General features: G+C 43.6%; 1 protein-coding gene across 1 annotated transcript in view; it reads right to left on the bottom strand.

Annotated features, from left to right (window-relative positions):
- Positions 1-323: 323 nt before the first annotated feature.
- The window catches only part of TF (transferrin), a gene marked incomplete at its 5' end in the record, with an annotated part of 29,390 nt that continues 9,742 nt past the window's right edge, over positions 324-19,971 (bottom strand). The window contains 10 exons of the mRNA XM_079704480.1: positions 324-420; positions 4,113-4,302; positions 5,747-5,931; positions 9,474-9,538; positions 10,729-10,873; positions 13,428-13,583; positions 14,905-14,943; positions 15,775-15,865; positions 17,867-18,021; positions 19,206-19,383. Of these exons, the coding sequence (XP_079560606.1) occupies positions 386-420; positions 4,113-4,302; positions 5,747-5,931; positions 9,474-9,538; positions 10,729-10,873; positions 13,428-13,583; positions 14,905-14,943; positions 15,775-15,865; positions 17,867-18,021; positions 19,206-19,383 (1,239 nt within the window). The 3' untranslated portion in view covers positions 324-385. The remainder of the gene's footprint in view (positions 421-4,112; positions 4,303-5,746; positions 5,932-9,473; positions 9,539-10,728; positions 10,874-13,427; positions 13,584-14,904; positions 14,944-15,774; positions 15,866-17,866; positions 18,022-19,205; positions 19,384-19,971) is intronic.

The following is a 19,971-nucleotide window of genomic DNA, read 5'->3' as shown; positions in this document are numbered from 1 at the left end:
ACACAACACACACACACAACACACACATAACACACACAGCCTTATACACTTGATTATATTATAATGACCATGCAGACCCCTTTTAGAAAGAATTCCTACTTGGACTGTACCCAGGGGGTATGGCTATGGGAAAGAGCAAATGAATCTTGAGCTCTGAAGGAAGGGCTAGTTGCACATGTATTTAGTCCTTCCAGACCAAATATTTAGGGAAAAAATGAAGTTTTTAAAAGATAAAACCAATAACAACTTTTATTTTTATTTTGTCCCACAGAGGTGCCACCACCAAACTGAAGGCAACCAAACCACTCAGACCAGCAAAACCAGGGGAAGCTTATGGGTCCGGTGAGCTCCCATCTCCATCAGGTGGTGGCCCCACTCTTGGATTTCAACCTCTGTGGAAATTGCAGACTTCCAGGAGTTCTGTGGGGACAGAGCAGAGGGGTAGGACAGTTAATCTCTACCTACATGTATTTTCTGTTAAGTGAATCAACAGTCAAGCCTGATACAAAAGTGCTCAGACCCGTTGCCCTGCTCTTCTGAGGGATGGACCTGGCCGTTCTCCTCGTGGCCTCCTCCTCCCGCCTGCACAGCTCCTGTGCCTACAGCGGGCAGTGTCTCACACCAAGAATGGTAACAGGATTTCCCTGCCCTACATCATCCCCCATCTGGTGTCTTACGGGCAGGGCTCACACGCCTGAGTCCATGTGGCTGGAACGAGCCTGGGAGGACTGTCCTCTCTGATCCAAGTGAGGAGCTAACATAACGAGATGCACTAAGCACCCAGCACATGCCAGTTTCTGTCCTGGGAGCTGGGGATGGAGCAGGGTACAGCAGGGCCAGAGTCTCCGCCCCCACACAGACTATATAGGTTAGGTAAATACACCCCGGGTACTCAGAACAGTGGCCATGGATCCTTCCTTATACCAGAATTATGTGGGCAGCTGTTAAAACGCAGAAACCCTGAACCTGGCACAGACTTGCTGAATCAGTATCCCCAGGACCTGGGAATCAGTATCTTAAGGACTGTGGCTTATGGACCTGCACTCTGCAGTTATAGAATAACCTCCCTATAGCTACATGGTATTCTCCCACATCTTCCAAATGATTCCAAGTCATTAAATGATGTCCAACATAGCTATAGTACAAAGGTGTGTTTTACTGTATTCTAATTCTTAGAAAACTGGTGTTCTAGATAAGTACAGGCATACCTCATTTTATTGTGCTTCGCTTTATTGCACTTCACAGATGTTGTGTTTTTTACAAGTTGAAGGTTTGTGGTAACCCTGCATCAAGCAAGTCTACGGGCGCCATTTTCCCAATAACATTTGCTAACTTCATGTCTCTGTGTCACATTTTGGTAATTCTTGAAATATTTCAGACTTTTTCATTATTATTATATATTTGTTATGGTGATCTGTGGTCAGTAATCCTTGGTGTTACTATTGTTAATTGTTTTGGGGCACCACAAGCCATGCCCATTAACATGGCAAACTTAATCGATAAATGTTGTGTGTGTTCTGACTGCTCCACCAGCACAACAATATTGAAATTAGGCCAGTTAATAACCCTACACTGGCCTCTAAGTGTTCAAGTGAAAGGAAGAGTTGCACATCTCTCACTTTAAATCAAAAGCTAGATGTGATTAAGCTTAGTGAGGAAGGCCTGTCCAAAGCCAAGCTGGGCATCTTGTGCCGAACAGTTAGCCAAGTTGTGGACGCAAAGGAAAAGTTCTTGAAGGAAGTTAAAAGTGCTGCTCCAGTGGACACAGAAATGATAAGAAACAGCCTTATTCCTGATATGGAGAAAGTTTTAGTGGCCTAGATAAAGGATCAAACCAGCCACAACATTCCCTTAAGCTAAAGCCTAATCCAGAGCAAGGCCCTAACTCTCTTCAGTTCTGTGAAGGCTGAGGGAGGTGAGGAAGCTGCACGAGAAATGTCTGAAGCCAGCAGAGGTTGGTTCATGAGGTTTAAGGAAAGAAGCCATCTCCATAACATGAAAGTGCAAAGTGAAGCAGCAAGTGCTGATGTAGAAGCTACAGCAAGTTACACAGAAGGCCTACCTAAGATAGTTAATGAAGGTGGCTACACTAAACAACAGATTTTCCATGTAGACAAAACAGCCTTCTATTGGAAGAAGCTGCCATCTAGGACTTTCATAGCTAGAGAGGAGAAGTCAATGCCTGGCTTCACAGCTTCAAAGGACAGGCTGACTCTCTTGTTAGGGGCTAATGCAGCTGGTGACTTGAAGTTGAAGCCAATGCTCATTTACCATTTCAAAAATGCTAGGTCCCTTAAGAATTATGCTCAGTCTCCTCTGCATGTGCTCTACAAAGGGAACAACAAAGCCTGGATGACAGTACATCTGTTTACAATATGGTTTACTGAATATTTTAAGCCCACTATTGAGACCTACTGCTCAGAAGAAAAGATTCCTTTCAAAATATGACTGCTCACTGACAATGTACCTGGTCACCCAAGAGCTCTGATGGAGATGTACAGGATTAATGTTGTTTTCATGCCTGCTAACAGAACATCCATTCTGCAGCCCATGAATCAAGGAGTCATTCTGACTCTCAAGTCTCATTATGAAAGAAATATATTCCATAAGGCTATAGCTGCCATAGATAGTGATTCCTCTGATGGGTCTGGGCAAAGTCAAATGAAAACCTTCTGGAAAGGATTCCTTTCTAGATGCCATTAAGAACATTTGTGATTCATGGAGAAAGGTCAAAATATCATCATGAACAGGAGTTTGAAAGAAGTTTACTCCAGTCCTCATAGGTGACTATAAGGGGTTTAAGGCTTCAGTGGAGGAAGTAACTGCAGATGTGGTGGAAACAGCATAAGAACTAGAATTAGAAGAGGAGCCTGAAGAGGTGACTGACTTGCTGCAAATCTCATGATAAAACTTTAATGAATAAGGAGTTGCTTCTCATGGATGAGCAAAGAGAGTGGTTTCTTGGGATGAAATCTACTCCTGGTGAAGATGCTGTGAAGATTGTTGAAATGACAACAAAGGATTTAGAATATTATATAAACTTAGTTGATAAACTAACAGCAGGACTTGAGAGGATGGAACTCCAGTTTTGAAAGAAATTCAGCTGCGGGTAAAATGCTATCAAACAGCATTGCATGCTACAGAGAAATCGTTCATAAAAGAAGAGTCAATTGATGGGGCAAACTTAATTGTCGTTTTCTTTTAAGAAATTGCCAGAGTCACCTCAGCCTTCAGCAACCACCACCCTGATCAGTCAGCAGCCATCACCATCGAGGTAAGACGCTCCACCAGCAAAGAGATTATGACTTGCTGAAGGCTCAGATGATGGTTAGCATTTTTTAGCAATAAAGTATTTTTTAATTAAGGTACGTACATTGTTAGACACTTTTTAGACATAATGCTATTGCACACTTTATACTGTAGTATAAACATAACTTTTATGTGCACTGGAAAACCAAAAACTTCATATGTCTTGCTTTATTGCAATATTCCTTTATTGCAATAGTCTGAAACTGAACCTGCAATATCTCCGAGGTATGCCTGTGGTGTGTATGGCAACTTTAGAGTTACTGAAACTTATCATTGTTCAAGCTTTCAGGAGCGACACCATGTAAAAGAACTCTCTGCAATGCTGGAAATGTTCTCTTTGCTCATCTATGTGGAGACACATGTATCTATTGAGCACTTGAATTATGGCTAGCGTGACTGAGGAACTAAATTTAAAATTTTGTGTAATACTAATACAAATTTAAATACCCACAGGTAGCTAGAGGCTACCATCTTGAACAAGGCAGCACTGTATTAAAAGGTGTTTAGAGCAGAGTGATTGGCATGGGCACATAACTCTCCTCCTTTTCTTAGTAATAGCATGGAATTCTGCATGTCCAGGTGGTCACTACCTCAGTGCCTTCAGCCTGTGCCCCCTTACGATCAGCCCATGCAAGTTAGCCTTGCATTCATGCTGGGATTGCACTGTTCCCTCAGCATTTCATCCTGTCCGTTGGTCATCTCCTGGGGACTGCAGCCCGCTCCTCCTTTTGTATCCAGCACCCAGAACCCCACACATGTTCGCTTTGCAGATTCCCCAGTGCTGTTCTGTTCCTCTTACTCACTTGAGGTTGAGCATTGTCTCAGGTTAGCCACAGCTGTGACATACTCAGGTCCTAAGTAAGATTCATACGTTGCTGTGTTCTGAAGTTCAGCCAAACATTTAGTGTCACTCCTGAACAGAAGGTCCTTGCTTTCTGAGTGGAACAAGCAAAAACTGCTCGGGCAGCTATTTCCATCTTTTCCAAATTCATCCTGTCAAATGGACAGAAAGTGCATGAGGACCTGTGGCAAAGAGCTGCTGGGAACACATGGATGGGATGGAGGAGACTGGAAGCTGGAAACCAGCCCTGGGAAGAAAGGGAAGCTTCAGAGGATACCTCAGGATCCTTCCACATCCATCACCTGGCATTCGTACAATTATGGACCTCAAATCTGTGCTTCTGTGAGGCCCCAAAGTCCTCTGTAGGGTCCATCCTGGTCCCATCTCCTTGGGGAAGTCCCTGCCTCCCACCCACTGCTGACTTCTCTCATCTCTCTTCCTCACTTCATTGGCCATGGTCTTGGGGGCGGCTTCCAGGAAATGAGAGGGCAGAAGCATATCCCTTTTAAGTATTATTGTCAAAGAAAATATTAAATATGAGCAACCCAGTGAGAAGGAGTACAGGTAGCTGTTAAAAGTTCATACTTGACTTTTATCTTTGATCCTATCTTGATAAGAGGCTCAACTCCTCCAGGCCTTCTAAGATTATAAGTGAAATAATGATTACAGAATGTTTAGCATTCCATCTAGCACTTAGGAAATGTTCATTAAATACTAATTATTAGTACCATTTACCTTCAGAGGACTCACAAAGGTATGCTATCTTAATTTTTAAAAGAAGAAAACCAATGGTGGATCAATAGACAGGAAGCTGTCACTGAGGGGAGGGTGGTGTTTGTGGGTGGAGGGGTCTTTAGGATTAAAATACTCAGGCAGTCTCTCTCCCCACAAGGCCAGCCCTGGGTTGGTTGTTTTCCCCAGAGGACAAGTTCCCTCAGGGTAGGTTCCTGGGTTCTTCTGCCTGTTGGAATGGTTCTTAGTCTGCCTAAGCAAGAGGAACACAGTCCACATTTCATGACTTGTATCTAGAAGGGCTGGGAAATAGGATCATTTTAAAACCTTCATTTTAAAAAAAGGCAGAAGTGGGGCTTCCCTGGTGGTGCAGTGGTTGAGAGTCCGCCTGCCGATGCAGGGGACACGGGTTCGTGTCCCGGTCTGGGAAGATCCCACATGCCGCGGAGCGGCTGGGCCCGTGAGCCATGGCTGCTGAGCCTGCGCGTCCGGAGCCTGCGCTCCGCAACGGGAGAGGCCACAACAGTGAGAGGCCAGTGTACCGCAAAAAAAAAAAAGAAGAAAAGAAAAAAAAAAGGCAGAAGTGGGGAAAATGAGGGTACCACAGAGCAAGGTCAGGGTCGAGCTGGAAGGCAGGTACTTGGACCCTGGGACACGTGCATCAGATGGGGTCTGATCTCTAGTGAGCAGAAGATATAAGCAGAGCGAGACCTGGGAGATCCAGTTCCACAATCCATGCCCTCCCAGTTCTAACTTCCAGGAAAAGAATGCTGGGGTATGGGCTGGGACTCAGCTGGGAAATCCCCAAATAATCCACACGCACCCAAGAAGAAAGGGTTGGGGGCCCTGTCTGTGCCACCATACCTGCTGTTTCTTTAACATTTTGCGAACACAAGCTGCCTTATCTTCCCGTGAGACCACAGCATGATTCGGGGCTCGGGCCAGGTAGCAAAGCTCCGCATCCTTCACAGGCTTCCTGGATCCGTCGGTGCACAGCAGCTCATAATCCTCCTCCTTCAGTGTTTTTGCCCATGCTTCAGGGTTTTTTTCTGGGTACAGAAAAGGTGGGTCAGCCACAGTTTTGATCAAGGCGCACCTCACTGGGGAGATGTGACCAACCCACTGGCGTGTGGAGGGCCTGGACCCAGTGGCCAGCAGGGGTTACAGTAATGTGGAGAGGAAGAGAGTGACCAGGAATTCCCAGACACCACTCCTTTCTATCTGCCCACGCAGCCAGGGGAGGGTGAACCACATTCTATGGATGATGTTCAAAATGATCTTCATTTCTACTAAATTCCAAAGCATTTGGATCTCCTGCTCCAGTGTAGAAAGAACGTGACCCTCTAAGCAGGTTTGTGCTGTATCATCTAGCACTAGCAAGCCAAAGAACTTTCCCCAGAGCCCTTTTGGAAGCGCCAAAGATTTTACTTTTATGAGTGAAATCTGGCTCACTCATACTAGTTCTATGTGGAATGAATGCATGCCTCTGTGCATACAGGTCCATATCCTGTTCTCAGCCCCTTGCTTCATCTTTTCTGTATTCTCTCTGAAAAATGAACATCTCACCCATTCTCAAGGTTTAAGCTCCTTCCTCCTAAGGCAATTCTCAAATAAGCTTTCCCGGTTTTTGCTTCTCTCCTAAGATACAGGATTGCAGTCTTTTTCTTAATTTAATTTTCTCATTTAATTGAAAAACTAATATATGAATGCAGTATTTTAAAAGTTTATATTTATATAGAGAGTAAAAATATCCCTTCTCCTATACTCTCCAAAGATACACTTTTGGTTTTTATAGAAAACTCCAAATTGCCTGCCTTTCCTCCCACCAGTACCTGCACATATCCTTGCTCACCTTTTAACATTTCTCCTTTCTTTTCTTACCCATCCCATCAACTCAACACCTTCCAAGTGAAATCCATGCTTATTCTCTCCAAACCCTTTCTGTTCTACTTAGTACTTTAAGCATTTATTCAGTACCATGTCCTCAGCCTTCTGCAAGACACAATCTTATTGGAGGGGGGAAATAGCACACATACCAAAATCAAAAATGCAGGGCACAGATAATAACATTTTGTATTTTGTGTAACACTCTCTAAACGCTGTGTGAGCTAGGGAACCAGCACAGTGAGCACATTAACTCAGGAAGGCTAGTTGGAGAAGGCAAGGTTTCAGGTGTATCCTGTAACATGTAGGCCTGAGAGGAGGAGAGAGGAACGCTTCTCTGTGAGGGGATGGAGGGCTCCGGCAAGACTCATGGACAGGTACGTGCCCAGTGTTCCTATTGGGTGGAGGAGAACAGGCCCACTGGAACAGAGTCTTGGGCAGTCAGGCTATACATGCTCAGATCCTCAAGGCCCTAGTGTGGGATGGAGTGTGGCACTTAGGTAGGAAGAAAAGTGGGTCTATGAGAACTTATGAATGGAAATCAATCTTAATGTGTGAGCCTGAAATAGGACAACTAGGAAAAATGAGATGGGAGGTGATTTGGTCTGGGTTAGGAGCAGTGGGCATCTAGAAGGGCATGATAAAAAATTTTCTTTCCACTACGAATAATGCTTGTTTACTGCAGCTAATTTGTAAAATGCTACATAGTTTAAGGAAGAAGACTTTGAAACCCAGTATAATCCCACAGCGTTCACCTTCAACATTGGTGCATTACTTCTAGTCTCTTTTCTAGACTCATATGATGTGCAGACACATATCTATATAATTAGATCATACAGTCTCTATGCCTTTGTATCCTGGTTCTTCCATATCACAACATACCATAGAATTTAATAAAGACATACATATTCCGAAGAAACAGAAAACATATTGACTGAGAAATTAATCTAGGCTCGACTGGCAGGGCATATAATAAAGACCTCCATGGGGACAGAGGCTGTGTGAAGAGGACTGGGTTTTGAGAGAAGTATGAGGAGTTTGGATTTATACAGGTTGAGGTTGCAATGCCAGTGTACTTTGTACATAAAAATGACCACAGGGCAAACAGAGATCCTGGGACGTTATTTAGATGGGAGGTGGGCCATCCTCTATAAATTCCCCTCAGGAGGTAAGGCTTTTGGAGTCTTTGCAAAGAGAGTTGCGGCCTCGAGAGGGGAGCCCTACTTGGAAGGGTACAAAGAGGAATCAAGGGATGACAAAGAACCAGCCTAGGGCAACACTCAGGTAGCAGGAAAAAGGACAGCCCTTAAAGGAAAAAAGCAAAAGTAACAGGAGGGAAGAAAGAAAAATTAGCCAAACCAATTATTCCTTCAAGTAAGTACTTAGCAACTTCTGTGTGCCATGTACTATGGTTGGTGTTAGGATGTAAGAAGAGGAAAAAAGAGCTCCCTGTGTCCATAGTTTATTACAGAATGTGATAAATTCAATAATAAGAGCAATATGGACAGAGGATTCTGTTGTGGGATGGAGGTGTGCCATTGGGGAAGGCGTCTTAGAGGAGTTGGTCCTGCACTAGTTCATTCTAAATGAGCTGTTGGAGAAATTTGAGGTTGAGTAAAGGGACGTGAGGGAGGGAGGGAAGTAATAGCTGCCTGGACTCTAGGTGGGGAATATAAGCAGTTAGTGATAGAGAGTGGGCAGGTGGAATACTCATTCTTACTGACATTTAAAAAATTTTTGTCTTGTTTGTTAATGTCATGGCCATCTAATATTCACCCACTAGTTTTAGTGCCCATTGATGATCCTTGCTTGAATCAATTATTACTATCTTGGTTGTCAAACGATAGTTTTTTAACTTCATAATTACTTCTGCATCTGTAATTAGCATTCTGCAATAAGGAAGATGTTTCCCTTATACTCATTTGTTTAATCAGGATGGACTTATGCGTTCCTATTTTATTCAATGGGTTATTATTTCTTACTACTATTATTATTTCTTTTAAAGCTCAAAATGTCCCAGATTTGGCCAGTGGAGGGCTTTCACAATGGCTCCTATGTGCTTTTATACGTCCCATCTCTCTGAGCTCTTCAGCATGATGTTCCAGGTTCACCTTATACTTTTCCTGCCCCAGCCACAGAATCAGCTATTTTTCCAAGGGGCCTTGGTTCCTTCTATTGGAGAATGGTTCTAGAAGCCAAGGTCTTGGTGCTCATTCCTACAGGGGTACCACTGTCTGTATGTTTTTCCCAGTGGACCTATAATATATTTAAATATATATTGGACCTAGAAATATGAGAAATAGTTATAAAGGACCTTTTAGGGATAACTCACAGAATTTGAATAGGGACTGTGGACGTGATGAGTATTAAATCCATGTTAGTATAAATTTCCTGATCTTGCTAATTGTAATGTAGGTATGTGAGAGAATGTCCTGGTTCTTAGGAAATGTGCACTGAAGTATTTAGGGGAAAGGAGGCACAGTGCCCACACCTGTAGGAAGGTTCCTGGGAGAGACTCAGGGCCACTGGGAAGCCCATGGTCCTTACCATTCTGCCTATCCAAGCGAACACTTCTCTCTTCACCAAACAAACAGGTTGAGAATCAGAGCTCTGGACCCTGCCAGAATCCATAACACTTCCACAAAGACATCCTGAACACAAGTGAACCAGCGACCCTGATTTATGGGGACAAAGGTTATGCACGTACCATCAGTGTTCTCTTTGACAGTCTGGTCCTTCACAAAGGCCACGTCTCCCTTCTCAACCAGACACCTGCAGAGTCCCAGACAGGGAGAGAGAAGAAAAGAGGTCAGAGACACATCTGTCATTCAGAAAGGCCACCTTATAGATCCAGGGCTGGCCATCTGATATCAGCAATTGTGATTCCCATTTGATCACTAATCTACTGTCACTGATCTTACATATTACTAATGTAAGTAATAAAAAGAAAACAAAACCTCTGATATGCTTTGTAGTTATACAATCTCACTTCTACACACTAAATTCTAAATTCTGGTCCAGTTTCTCCAACAGAGCTACGTCCGTTTCCTAGCTTCAACACAGATATTAGAGGAGCAGTTTTCCCTCAAGGTGATTCCTTACTCACAGTCTCCTTGTAAAACTGTAAACTTGTGGGCTGTGAATTGTTCTTACTCTAACTCACAAGCTGGTTGTACCTGGAAAATTGGAATAATCTTTGTTTTTCCTTCCCTAGTGAGAATTTTAGTTACAATACCACCATCATTGTGAAGTTGATGGATTCATGAACTACTAAGCGACACAGGTCCAAGTCAGACAGGATAGTTAAAAACTAATAAGGTCGTAAAGTGCACAGGTGTCTCTTTAAAATGATAAAGACTCCATGAGCTAGAAATGTAACCAGAGGTGTAGAAGTCATGTACTTTACTTTTGTATTGATATATTTTCATGGTTGTGGCACTTAGGTAGGAAGAAAAGTGTGTCTATGAGAACTTATGAACTTATGAATGAGAACTTATGAACTTATTGAATGTTTATTCAATTATGGTAGGGTTTCCTCACCTGGCACTAGTGACATTAGGGGCCAGATAATTCTTTGTTGTAGGGTGCTGTCCTACGCATGTAGGATGTTTAGCAGCCTCTCCCAGTTAGATGCCAGTAGCACCCCCCAACTCCACTGATAATCAAAAACATCTCCAGACACTGCCAAATGTCCCCTGAGCGGCAAATTACCCCCTGCTGAGAACTTCTGACCTGTACCATACTGCCAGTCTTTGCTGTCTATGACAGCCAGGTCTGGAGACCGTGTCCTGGAGGGACCTGGATGCCTCTTCTCACAGGTTTCTACTTATGTTTGTAAATATGACACCCTAACATGCAGGACTAATGGGATAAGAATGTAAGAATCTCACCTGCATTCCTAAAAAGGAATCTCGTCAGGGCTGGGATTACTATTATTTTTGTATGAGGATTATAATACTCACCTGAAAGCCCCTGAATACCCATAGTATCTCTCATGGTTGTTGGGAAGACACTCCCTTCCCGGAACACCTTCTGAGCCAATGCACAGATTACAGAGACTGGAATTTCGCGGAGACCCAGGGGCACAGCCTTCACTGAAAAATTTATCTGTGCAGAAGGGTAAGAGAAAGTCAGCTCTTCCTGAGTCAATGTCCATGGCCTTTACCTAACACATCACAGGTGTGGATGGCCCAGGATAGGTAGAACATACTCGTTATGTGACCTGCCATCAACTCAGGACCTGCCAGGGTATAGGCTTTGAAAGGAAACTTAATTGAGGCTGGGAGCCATTACAAGTCAGGAGGAGGGGATTCCATCAGCAACCAATAGTGTCTCGCTCACCTCAAGAGAGAGACGGGATGGAAATGATATGAAAGTTGACTAAAAGGGGTAAAATTGAAGGTCTCACTCCCTGAGTTGTGCCACTTGTTTTTGGTGTTTCTTTTCTCTGATATTTATTAGAAGAACCTTTAACAGAACTTAGAACTCCAAGCTTGAGAAAGTGCTGGGGAATTTCACACACAGTTCAGCTGCTCTCCCATAGCTGTAAAACTGCCAGGAGGCTCAGGAGAGCAGAAGTGCTTGCTGGTGGGCAAGAGAACTCCTGAATGCGCCCCCCTCACACACACACACACACACACACACACACACACAGGACTTGCCTGGTTCATAACTGTCTTTAGAGGCCCTCCTTTTGAAGTAGCTACACAGATTTGGAGGTGGCAGGGAGGCAGTACTCAGGAAGTTAAAGAAAATAAGAACCATGAGAAAACATGTCCATGGTGAAATTACACACAGATTTTAGGAGGCAGAACTAAGCTCATACCTGAAGATATTCAGAGGACACAGAGAATAAACTGATTTCCACCCCTTTGAAGGGGCCTAGGAGCTGAGCAGTCACTTGGTGAGACTGCCAAGATCTTAAAGAGACCTGAGGACCCCCTCATACCACATTGCCTAGAAAGCCCCGTGGTAGGGCTTGGAGCTGTCCACCCAATGGCCATTTCCCCTTGCTTCTTCATAACAAAGATCAAGTTTTTTTTTTCTTTTAATTTTTTCTCCATTAATTTTTTATTGAGATGTAATTGACGTATAACATTAATTTCAGGAGTACAACATGTTTCGCTACTGTGACTATATTGTGAAATGATCACCACAATAGGTCTAGTTAACATCCATCACCATATAGGGTTAAAAATTTTTTTTTCTTTTGGCTAGGACTTCCAAACTGTGTTGCATAAAAGTGGCAACAGTGGGAGTCCTTGTCTTGTGCCTGATCTTAGAGGGAATGCTTTCAGCTTTTCACTGTTGCGTATGATGTTTGCTGTGGGTCTGCCGCATATAGCCTTTATTATGTTGAGGTATATTCTCTCTATGCCCACTTTCTGGAGAGTTTTTCTCATAAATGGGTGATGAATTTTATCAAAAGCTTTTTCTGTATCTATTGACATGATCATATGATCTTTTTCTTCAATTTGTTAATGTGGTGTATCACATTAAAATTTTTTTCTTGTGATGAGAACTTTTAAGAGCTATTCTTAGCAACTTTGAAATGTGCAATGCAGCATTAACTATAGTCACCATGATGTACATTACATCCCCATGACTTATTTATTTTATAACCGAAGTTCTTACCTTTTGACTGAATTCACCCAATTTGCCCACCCCCAACCCCTGCCTCTGGCAACCGCCTATCTGCTCTCTGTGTCTATGAGCTCGGGTTATTTTGTTTTATTTTTGTTTAGATCCCACATATAAATGAAAACATATGGTATTTGTCTTTCTCTGCCTGACTTATTTCACATAGTACCCTCAGGGTCCATCCATGGTGTTGCAAGTGGCAAGATTTCTTTCTTTTTTATGACTGAATGATATTCTATTGTATATGTATATAAACCACAATTTCTTTATCCATTCATTCATGATGGATACTTAGGTTCTTTCCGTGTCATGGCTGTTGTAAATAATGCTGCAGTGAACGTGTGGGTGCATATCTTCTTGAGTTAGTATTTTTGTTTTCTTCCAGTAAATACCCAGAAGTGAAATTGTTGGATCATGGGGTAGTTCTACTTTTAATTTTTTGAACAAAAATCTAGTTTTATTTGGGACAGAAACATGCCCAAATAAACGATGACATTTTTCAGCCTCTCTTACAGCTAAATGTTACTATGTATCTAAGTTCAGGGCAATGAGAAGTTAGCTGAAGTAATTGGGCTAGAGTTCCTGAACAGCTCCTTTAACAAGGCGGCACATACTTCAAGTGCCCTTTCTCCTTGTTCCTTGAGGTTGCCTGGATCTGGATATAATGGCAACCATGAGTGACCTTGAAGATGGAGGCCTCATGCTGAGAATGGTGCAACAGGAAGAGAGAGAAGCCTGGGTTTCTAATGACAGTACCAGCCATGGACTGCTGTCTCTGGTCTTTTTCATGAGAGAGAAAAGTAAACGCATATTCACTTAAGCCATTATGTGCAACTGAAAAGAACCATTCTGATCCACCTCCCAGCCCTACCATTCCTTTTAGATATTTCCTTGAAGTTCACTAAACCATATTGTATTACCATAGAGCCAGGGCCACAACATCTTGTACCATACCACACTCTTCCCAGTACACCTCTTCCCACCTGGCCCTGACAAGAGCACCCTCCCAGAGCTCACTCACCAAATTCACAGTGGTTAATATTCTTGTAGAGCAGACCCATGGGGATGTTCCAACCAGCGGTTCTGTCTACTGCAGTGTGGCAGGACTTCCTGCCTTTCAGATTGTTCCAGTTGAGATCAGTATCTGATTTCTTAACCACAGCCACAGCAAGGTACCCTGCAAGAAAGACACCCAAAAAGAGAGTATTAACACCCCTGGGCCCTCCAGAGTGTCTAAACCTGCCATCTCCCTAAGGAGTAGAATTATCCCAAACCATTCCTTCTCTCTTTGAAAGCATCTTCCCAATAACTGACAGGGATGGGGGGGGCGGATACAAGTCATTCCAGGAGGTGGAGATTAATCTGAAAAGCAAAATAGTAAGAATACATAACCATCAGAGCAATGGCTGGTGTATAACCCTTCCCCAAATGCATGAAGCTACTGACATAAACCAGCAACTCACCCTCCGCTGTGGCATAGCAGAGGAATGGATACTGAAGGGTACATTAGGAAAGAGTAGTAAATGAGCAATAAGCCACAGGGATATTCTGGCCAGATAATTTGTGATAAGGAGAATACAGGTTTGCACCACAATAAATATGCAAAGTGGAAACTGTCAAAATCAAGTTAGCTGCCATGATTAGCAGCAAATACAAGCTGATCTTTAAAACTGGTAATAGAATATCAACTCATGATTTCAGTTTTCCAGTTTAATTAACTCAGGAAATTGTTTCCAACAGAAAAGACACAAATCTTATTGTTCATGGGATAAGAATGGTTCTATTTTCAGCTGAAGAGCGTGGTTCCTAGTATGACGGGGAGAGGCTGAAGGTTGTAACTGGGAAAAGTGATGAGGACACACTTGCACACTAATGGCTGGAAATGACCTGCAGGGACTGGAGTGTGGGCCCCAGAGCCCACTTTGATAAGATTTCCTGCCTTGCTCCTGCCACATCGTTCCAGATCCACCCCCAGCCAGAGCACTGGGTGAGAGCCAGGTTGGCCTGGGTTCCTGGGCCTAGCCCTGGCTGGGAGGCTGGGCAATCACATGCCCCTAGACATCTGCCGGTATGAGCCTCTCCCTTCAGCCCTGCCAGGCACGTATCAGCAAGGCTCCTGGGCTGGTGCTAACTCTCATCTAAAACTTTGCTGGCCTCGTGCAATGCGAGGCAGTCAGGAGTGGTGGGGAAGGCCTGTATTTGCTTGCTGGATGTCAGAGTCTAGAAAACTTGTAATCTCTCTGAGCTGTTGGTCCTCTTATGCATCCTTAGAGGACAACAAGACATACCTTATAGGATTAAATGAAAACTCCCATGTGCAAGTCATAGCAAGTGTAAAAAAGTAATCATCGTTGCCAGTTACTCTACTTCCATGATTCCTTTGCATTCCGAAAATTGGTCTCTTATCTACTTTTGATTTGAATTTAAACTTACCTTACCCTTTCCCAAAAGCAATGGGAATTTATCTTAAACTCATGAGGTTACCAATCTCAACTCACCTTCCTCTGGTGTGTTTTTACAAGCTTCGCCCTCATTTTCTGTAGAGGAGAAAACGAAGAAGTCATTAAATACTCATTTATAGATTGGAAGTCGTCTTTACCATGTGCAGCTCAGAATTAAAAGAGCCAGGAAAACTGTCTACATATCACCAGTTCCCAAAAGGTCCAGGCTGTCTGGATTATGCAAGTCCACTTTAGCTCCCTGGCCTCTGGAATTTAGTCCAAAATTGTAAATTTCAAGTTTCCCACTCTATCTATCCTGTGGCCACAGTGGTCTCTGCCAACTGTACTTGAATCCCTGCACCAGAGCAACAGGAGAAGTGTGAGCTTTGGGAGCAAGAAGACCTGCCAGGAATCCCAACTGAGAATCTAGATGTCCTCTGCAGAGGGGTCACTTTTAGCTAGAACTTCCCAGTGCAAAGCCTCCAACTCCCTTGTGGGAGGTATGATAGAAGATCCCATCCTTCAAGATAACTGTTGGGGGGCTTCCCTGGTGGCGCAGTGGTTGAGAGTCTGCCTGCCTATGCAGGGGACACAGGTTCGTGCCCTGGTCTGGGAAGATCCCACATGCCGTGGAGCGGCTGGGTCCGTGAGCCATGGCCGCTAAGCCTGTGCATCCGGAGCCTGTGCTCCGCAACGGGAGAGGCCACAGCAGTGAGAGGCCCGCGTACCGCAAAAAAAAAAAAAAAAAAAAAAAAAAAGATAACTGTTGGGGGCTAGAGATGAGGGAGCCCAGAGCCTAGGAAGTAGGAGGTGCTCAGTAACCAAGAGCTTTATGGCCCATGTGGCATAAATCAGGCTGTGATTTTCCATTTCCTTTCTCCATGGCCCAGGGGAAATGAAACACTGAGAGAAGCCCCTTCCACTTACTGTAGTTCTCTGCCATGACAGGTAACAGACCACATTTGCCTGCTATGTAGATGTAGCCTCCATCCAAGCTCATGGCATCAGCTTCTCCTTTCTGCAAAGACACAGCACATCACAGCAGGTGAAAAGAGACCATCTTCTGTCCCACATGCCCTCCAAGCTGTTTCCTTGAAGCAGCCAAGCTGTTTCCTTGAAGCAGCGTGTTTCCTTGATGCAGCCTGTTTCCTTGAACAGGTCATGAAGTCCCAGGGAAACAGAAGGTGCTGGTACTGAACCCCCAAAGGATCAGTCAGGCACACCCAACATAGAAAATAAAATGTACTCCCATTTTCACCCAAACCATGATGAACTGATGATCAACTCTGGGTGCTTTGCTTAGTTTCTTCAGAAGGAAAGACCCACATTCAGTCCCCCTGTCCTCTCGTAGGGCACACTGTCCCAGAGACACTCTCACAGCACCTTTCTGACACCAAGAATCCTCATTTGTAAGACAAATGAGCGGAGTCAGAGACTCAGGGCTGTGTCTGTGGCATAGAGTGCCTCCTGATGTGGGTCCCAGACCTGAATCTCGGCCACATTGGCTGGGTGCTATTTTGATGCTTGGTCAATACAAGATCTTTAATGAATAACTCAAATGATCTGTTAGATATAATTATCTAATGGAGCTAATAAGCCCCAAATTTCAGAAATGCTTAAATTCAACAAGACTGCCAAGCTTTCCTTTGGGCTTAGAAATATACTTTTGAAGAATATACCCTAAAGGAATAATCAGATATGTGGGAAACTGTTTGGGCAAAATGTGTAAGTGGGCAAAAGCATGCAAGTGTGATTCATAATATCAATAAGATAGGACCAAACTTAATGCTCAACAGCAAGGAAATGGCTCAACAAATTGTAGCACATCCACACTCTGGAATAGCTATCAACATTAAGCTATCAACATGTTTTCATAGAAACAACCTAAATGTCCATCGACAGATGAATGGATAAAGAAGATGTGGTACATATATACAATGGAATACTACTCAGCCATAAAAAAGAATGAAATAATGCCATTTGCAGCAACATGGATTGACCTAGAGATTATCATAGTAAGTGAAGTGAGTCAGAAAGAGAAAGACAGATACCATATGATATCACTTATATGTGGAATCTAAAATATGACGCAAATGAATTTATCTACGAAACAGAAGCAGTCTCACAGACATAGAGAACAGACTTGTGGTTGCCAAGGTGGAGGGGGCTTGGGAAGGAATGGGTTGGGAGTTTGGGGTTAGCAGATGCAAACTGTTATACATAGAACAGATAAACAACAAGGTCCCACTGTATAGAACAGGCAAATATATTCAACATCCTATAATAAACCGTAAGGGAAAAGAAAAATAAAAATTTAAATTAAAAAAAAGAAAAAAAAGAAATGAAAGAGAAAGTCCCCCATAAACTTGGTCCCCAGACATACCACTGTAAACAGAATAGTGTATATTCTTTCAAAAATAAACTACAATATATTTTTAAATATATTTTTAAAAATCATGTTTTCAAAGAATGACTTGTGACAAGGGAAAAGCTCCCTAGATAAGATTAGGTGAGAAAAGGGAGTAAATTGTATGTATGATATGAGCCCAGTTAACAGGATTTTTTCTCAGTTATAAGGTTACAATTAGTTTTTATGTATTTTCTTCTTTATATCCTCCAGTTTTTCAACATTATCTAAAAGCAAATATGGAATGCTCTTGTGATCAACAAGGCTAAACTTCTACCTGCTTGCACAATAACACGACCCTGTCACACTTGTCTCACTTGCCATGGCACACCGTGGGTTTCAGGCCACACTCAGGTCCAGGCTCCCTAGGTAAACATGGCTCAGATTGCCCTCCACCGGGTGCTAACACTAGGAGGAAACAAGCCTTAAGGAGCCCTTCAGATCCAGAAGCTCAAAGGTCCTGAGGCTCCGGTGCGGCTGGTCTCCCACAGTGAGGGCAAGGTTCCTTGGAACCTGGCTTTTCGTGTCATTCCCAGGAACACTCACTCACCCTTGGGGACAGGTGGGTAACAGTGGCAGGGATGCTGCCCTAAAGAGGCAGGAGTGACATACCATTATCTTGGCGATGCATTCTTCAGTGTTGTCTGCTAATTCACACTCTATTTCCCCGTTACTGCTCACACTCCACATATCACACTTGTCCCTCTCCAGGTGGTGCACTGCACACCACTTCACCTTCTTGCATTCATCCTTTGAGGTGATCGGGCCTAGGACATAAGGAAGAGAACCAGAGATTAGAAGAGGCCCAGATGTTGCCTGCTGGTTATGCTACTGTCTTCATGAAAATGCTGGGATTTTTCAGCAATACACAAACAGATCCCATTCCAGGAATTAATCTCTTAGAAATCAAAGGTAATAACAGTCTCTTAGTTGGCTTCTTATCATTTAGATTTAACTTAAAATTGTTTCTTATGAGAAGTCAACTTTCCTCCCAACCCCAAGGCGCTCTATCACTTCAGGCTGGGGTTTTTTTTTCCCCCCCCTCTTTGTTTAGAAATAGCACGTAACCATCTGAGCTGTTGTTATATATTTATTCATTCTTTATTGTCTGTTCCCTGCAGGAGAACATAAGCTTGGCCGGGGCACCCTTAGTGCCTGCCTCATGGTCAGCACAATAAATGTTGGCTGAATAAATGGACACCTACCCAACTTTCAGACCCAGCTCAAGAGGCACTTCCTCAAGGAAGCCTTACCTCAATTCCGGGACCTGTCTTTCTTTGTTTTGCACTCTTCTAGAGCCATGATATTTCGTTCTGGGTTTTTGTTTTTGTTTTCCTTCTGCTGAGGAAATCTCTCATTTTTAATTGATCATTCAATGGAGTGACTATTCCTTCAACATTTGTCTTCCCCACTGGGCTGAAGGTTCCATGACAGCAGAATTTAATATATCTTTGACTCACCATTGTATGCCCAGTACGTTGCACAGTTTATAGATAGGTGGTCAATACATGTCTGTTGAATGAATGAATGTTCAAACACATCCCCAATGACCCAAGGAAACTCAGAAGCAGGATCGACCTGTCTAAAGCTCCAGCTTCACCATGGCACATGTTGACCACAGCATTGGCTTCAGATGTGAACATCTGTAGCAATTTTATTCTATTTGACTTACTTCATGCCAGGCTAACTGGCTTCACAAAGTGGGTAGGGTAGCCTTGATTTATACAAGGGAAACAGTTCTGGTATCAATACAAATAATTTTAAGCATGAATTTCCTTTAATGCCCTTTGGTGATGCCATTTAGCATTCATCTAACACTGGGCTGCACAGGCAGGGCAGACAAAGGATTGTTGGGACAGGTGTTCAAGACCTGGAAAGACTCTATTGCTGGTGCCCACCCTCACCAGTTTTCCAAGCTCCTAGAGCCACACGATCCTTCCCAAACACTTACGTGTATCTTCTCTTAGATTCCGAAGAGCAGTGACATACTCATATCCCAGGTACAGCCAGGAGTCCATCTTAGGAGGAATCTTTAAAAACCCATTGGCAGAGTCCTTAAACAGCAAGTCCTTCCCATGAGGGGAGCTGAAGAGCTGGAATTCTTCAGAGATACCTTTGCCAAAGTGTTCCTGTGTGTGGGAAAAACACAGATCTGAATGGCTACAGCAGCAAGGGATGCGGCAAAATGGGACCAAAGACAATTTTAAAACTCAGGAAACTAAATTAAAAAGTGAAATTTTCAAGATGCCAGGAGAGAGGGCAGTCGGACCTGTTCTTTCCCACCCAGCACCTTCTCCATTCACAGCCCTCTTGGGCCATATAACAAACGCCCAATTTCACTGAACGTGTTTCTGTGCCTGTCTCCCTGGCTGGATGACAGCTCACTGAGTGCAAGAAACACATCTCCTTCAGAGGCTGACACTGTATGGTTGCCTTGATGGAGAGATGGACAGATGGACAGATGGGAGGGCTGGATAAGAGAAAGTTGGCTCAGTTCCGGCATTCTGCTGCTCTAGGGAAGGAAAGCTGGCTGTGTGTGCAGCTCCCTTGCAGTCAGGCTGAAGGACCTTGGAAGAGAGATCATTTCCTTTCCAACAGGAGAGATATGGAATAGAGCGAGAAGGGGCAGCTTCATGTCACTGGTCCAGAATGGAAGGGTCCGACAGATGATCATGCAGGACTGGGCTCTGTGCAACTCCAAGAAGGCTTTGCTGGGT

The sequence above is a fragment of the Hyperoodon ampullatus genome (genome assembly GCF_949752795.1).
Source record: "Hyperoodon ampullatus genome assembly, chromosome: 5".
In the NCBI taxonomy this organism is placed as follows: Eukaryota; Metazoa; Chordata; class Mammalia; order Artiodactyla; family Ziphiidae; genus Hyperoodon; species Hyperoodon ampullatus.
Note: the sequence above shows the minus strand (reverse complement) of the source record. Positions and strands in the feature narration are given on the sequence as shown.